This window comes from Atta colombica, unplaced genomic scaffold (assembly GCF_001594045.1).
Source record: "Atta colombica isolate Treedump-2 unplaced genomic scaffold, Acol1.0 scaffold250, whole genome shotgun sequence".
NCBI lineage: Eukaryota > Metazoa > Arthropoda > Insecta > Hymenoptera > Formicidae > Atta > Atta colombica.
The window spans coordinates 397263-401130 of record NW_017259349.1 but is presented as its reverse complement, the minus strand read 5'-3'; the positions used below and the strand labels follow the sequence as shown (position 1 = coordinate 401130).

Sequence of the window (3868 nt, the reverse complement as noted above, 5' to 3'; positions counted from 1 at the left end):
ATATATATTATTATATTGTATTACAGAGCATATCAAATATTAACAAAGCAGATATTTTGTCCATGCTGGACATTTACCTATAACCAGATTGTATTACAGAACTCATGTTAATAGTATGTGAAATATGGAAATGGTTACTCAATCCCTTATTGACTACTAGTTTTCCTCCTTCAAAATTTATAGGAAATATATCTGGAAATATAAAATATAAATGTAATTTTCTTGTCTATGTAACACAAGTACACAGAACATAAATTGTAATTTAGAATGTTGGAAAATATTTGTCAGAAAGTATACTATAAATTATAAGAAAAAATGTAATGAGTTTATTAAGGACAATCATATATTAATTATTGGTCGCCAAGAAAATAATCTATTAGAAAGTTTTCTGTGATAAATTGGAAAAACACGAGAAGCAGTCCGAAGAGAAAGCACGGAGTACTCGAGAGTCGTGACATGTGAGTCTTTGAGACTAGATACCTTTACACTTTTTGTGCAAATCCTCGATGGTACCCGGGTTCTCAATCTGACTGGACGCTTCGGTAGGCGTATAAATATCCGTTGACGGATCCGATTTCCCTAAATTCGGCAATAATCCGGGACCCGGTGGCGGAGGTGGAGGAGGTGCGGAGGCAGCCATCGCGTTTCCCATTATTATAGTCTTGTTAGTACAAGATTGAATCTGTCACGCGAAAATTGCTTTTAATGTTTTTCGTCCAATCGTTCGACCGAATAAGTCGTGCCGAACGTTTCAATGTGTATTTACACAAGAAAAACAGGCCGGATCACTCTTTACGGGTTATACGGTACGGCGTGTTTCACCGTGGGTTGCCATTTGTAAAAGATAACCACAAAATTTCTTTAATGAATGTGCTCGGCGCGAGTGTAACGCAGGGATACCAATGCACGAAAAAATTTTCATAGAATTATATAGGTCTGTTCAAGTTATTTCTCGCCGAGCAAATGAACATGATTCATTCTGTTACTTACAGGAGGTCGATGTGTACCTTGAAATGAGGTGAAAATTACAAAAGTGAACAACTTCACTAGAATATTCATAATTTAATTGGTCAATACCTAATAATCATTGCTCATTTTTGTAATTTTCACCTCATTTCAAAATACACAATCGAGCCCCAGATTCAACCAATCGTATTCAATCGCTCGCGAGTAGGCTAGCAACTTTGTTCGGCTTGAACGTGTATAATTATAGATGTGTTTGCGTTGCATGAATCTTCAAATATTTTTTCACTTAAAATGAGATAGATATATATTTGGCCTTAAAAAGAGAGAAAGCGAAAATGCCGAGTGCAAAAAGTGCAAGCAACGCAAACAGGAGCGGCCCTATTCTTGAAAAGAAACTTATACGAAGTCTAGGAAAATACTATATACATATCGTATACTGTAACATTTTCCTAGACTTTCGTATACGTTTCTTTTCAAGAATAGAGTCTCAAGGGATCGATTCTATATCTTGAAACGAGGTGAAAATTACAAAAGTGATCGAATTTACTAGAATACTAATAATTTCATTAGTCAACATCTAGTAAATTTGCTCACTTTTGTAATTTTCACTTTGTTTGAAGATACAGAATCGACCGTCTGATCTTTACGTCAACTTTATGCTTTCTAAGAAAAACTATGGTTGCGTTTAGCAGAAAAAGCAGCTTTGCAATTATTGTAAAATTCTGTAATATGATTAGTCTTGTCTTTAGTTTCTCACTAGATTTAAATGTATAAACCAATCATTTCTGTGGCTGAACTAGTGTACACTTTTGTAATTTCAAATGAGATAGGTATATGTGATTTGATATTTGTCAAAAACGAAAAAGAAAGGTCCAGTGCAGTCCCGTGCAAGAACAGAAAACAGTTAACAGACCATATGTTGATGTAGCTATATATGTCGTTATTAAAGATAAGGTTATTAAACTGATCATTACATTTCCATCGAGTGTATGGAGTGGGGGACAGTACGCAACAATAGAATTATCGTGATTCGCGGGGATTCGAAAAACAAATAACTTGGCCTACAGCCTATACAGCTAGTGTGTAAAGTGCGTTATCGAACGAACGTTCCTCTGTCGTCTCGCGAATGTAAAGTAATATTTTGTGCCACAGAAGGAACAGTATAACACGTATGTGAAGAAAGAGCTAATCTTTCGGCTGTCATTATTCTGGAATGTAAGTATATATGCTCTATATATATATATAGAGCGCATATCACGACGCACCGAAAGTGGCATTTTGCTCCATCAAATACGCGTTTAGATATCACACGTACTTTTATAAAGATGAAATCACACGATTTCTTGAATGATAAGCATGCACACATGCATGCTGCTATGCTTGCTTTGATGCATACAGATGTTTGATAAATAACTATGAAATTAGCAATTATTTCTTTTGATTAGTGCATGCAAGAAAATAAGCTATGAAATAATCTATAATAAATATCTATAATAAAAATCATTTATATGCAGCATGCAGCTCAATGTATGAACGAATTCTAGCATACATCAGGGCAGGCATTGTTGCATGTTATATTCAAGAAATCGAGTATCCTGTGTCTATCTTTACTTTCATGGAATGTTATCAATAGAAGTAGTATATTAGAATTGATAAAATGATGTACACAAAGAATACATTACCAACAATTGAAGCAACATTTGGGCATATTTTTAAAAAATTTGATAAGTGTTGCACATTGTTAAATTATATCGCAGTGTAATACTTTTCTGAATTTTTAGATAAAAAACATATGGATTGCTGTTTTACCAATCAATATGAGAACTCTCAAATTAGAGAGACATTCCCAAATGTCTCTAGTCCAGAAATGTTCGATAGTGATACCGAAAGTGATACATATAAGAAAAACGTTGAGGCATTAACCGATGACGATAGTACATTGGCAATGATTCCTCCTCAAGAACCTACTCAGGCTGAATTGATTGCAAAATCAGATAATTATATGCTGGTTAGAATTAATAAGTTTTTGAGTGGTGTCCCACCTCCGCCAAGACATACGACATGCCAAAGTGATTGTTCTGATTTTCTACAACACATTTATGAAAATCGTCGATTGTTTTATATTGGATGCCCATTATCCAATGGAAGTTCAGAAATTACGGAAAGCATAAAGCAGCAGAGACCCATAGAAACTAAGAATATTTCCTATCAATGTACAAAAGGTACTCCAAGGAATTTGACTAATGCTTTTGATGCTTGTGATTTGTCAGCTGATAGTGCCGAAGATACAAAATTAGGCATAAACAATAATGATTGCGATAATTTGAATGTACAATATAATGTTCCTAAGGAGATAAACAATTCATTTAATACGATTAAAGAAACAGTTACAATTCTATCAGGACAAAACTCAGACAAAAACTCAGATTTATCTCAGGAACATTCTCCTCTTCTTTATCATACGATTGGTGAAGAAGAGGCTAAAGCTTTAACATGGCCTCAGGCTTATTCTCACAAGTTCCATGGCATATAGTGAGTTCAATTTATTACAGCTTTTAATTTATAGTATAATTCTACATAAAGTATAATTCTACTTTTTAATGCTATTTTTTTTTTAATTTCAGTTATAACAGAAGCAGAACTGTAGAGGAGTTTGAGAATTTAACAGTTAAATTGTGTGAAAGATACATAGGAGCTGAGACACAATCAACTTGTAACATATGGTTTTCCAAACAACCACCAGGAAGTGCCAGGAAGCGAAGTTTATTGATGAAACACAGAAATGGTCAAAGTCCAGAGAAGAGATTGACGCATTTAATCAAAAGACGTAGGACTTTCTGTAGCGCTAACTTGAAAGGATTGGGAGTAATCACTGATAAAAGGCAGTTAATGATACCAATTA

General features: G+C 34.3%; 2 protein-coding genes across 2 annotated transcripts in view; one reads left to right on the top strand and one right to left on the bottom strand.

Annotated features, from left to right (window-relative positions):
• LOC108688951 (mitochondrial import receptor subunit TOM40 homolog 1) overlaps positions 1–838 on the bottom strand; it is a 2057-nt gene extending 1219 nt beyond the window's left edge. The window contains exons 1-2 of the mRNA XM_018195512.1: positions 481–838; positions 78–192 (exon numbers count right to left, since the gene is read on the bottom strand). Coding sequence (XP_018051001.1) covers positions 78–192; positions 481–652 — 287 coding nt within the window. The 5' untranslated portion in view covers positions 653–838. The remainder of the gene's footprint in view (positions 1–77; positions 193–480) is intronic.
• Positions 839–1884: 1046 nt separating this feature from the next.
• LOC108688958 overlaps positions 1885–3868 on the top strand; it is a 3269-nt gene continuing 1285 nt past the window's right edge. Inside the window, exons 1-3 of the mRNA XM_018195524.1 lie at positions 1885–2181; positions 2748–3498; positions 3591–3866. Of these exons, the coding sequence (XP_018051013.1) occupies positions 2759–3498; positions 3591–3866 (1016 nt within the window). The 5' untranslated portion in view covers positions 1885–2181; positions 2748–2758. The remainder of the gene's footprint in view (positions 2182–2747; positions 3499–3590; positions 3867–3868) is intronic.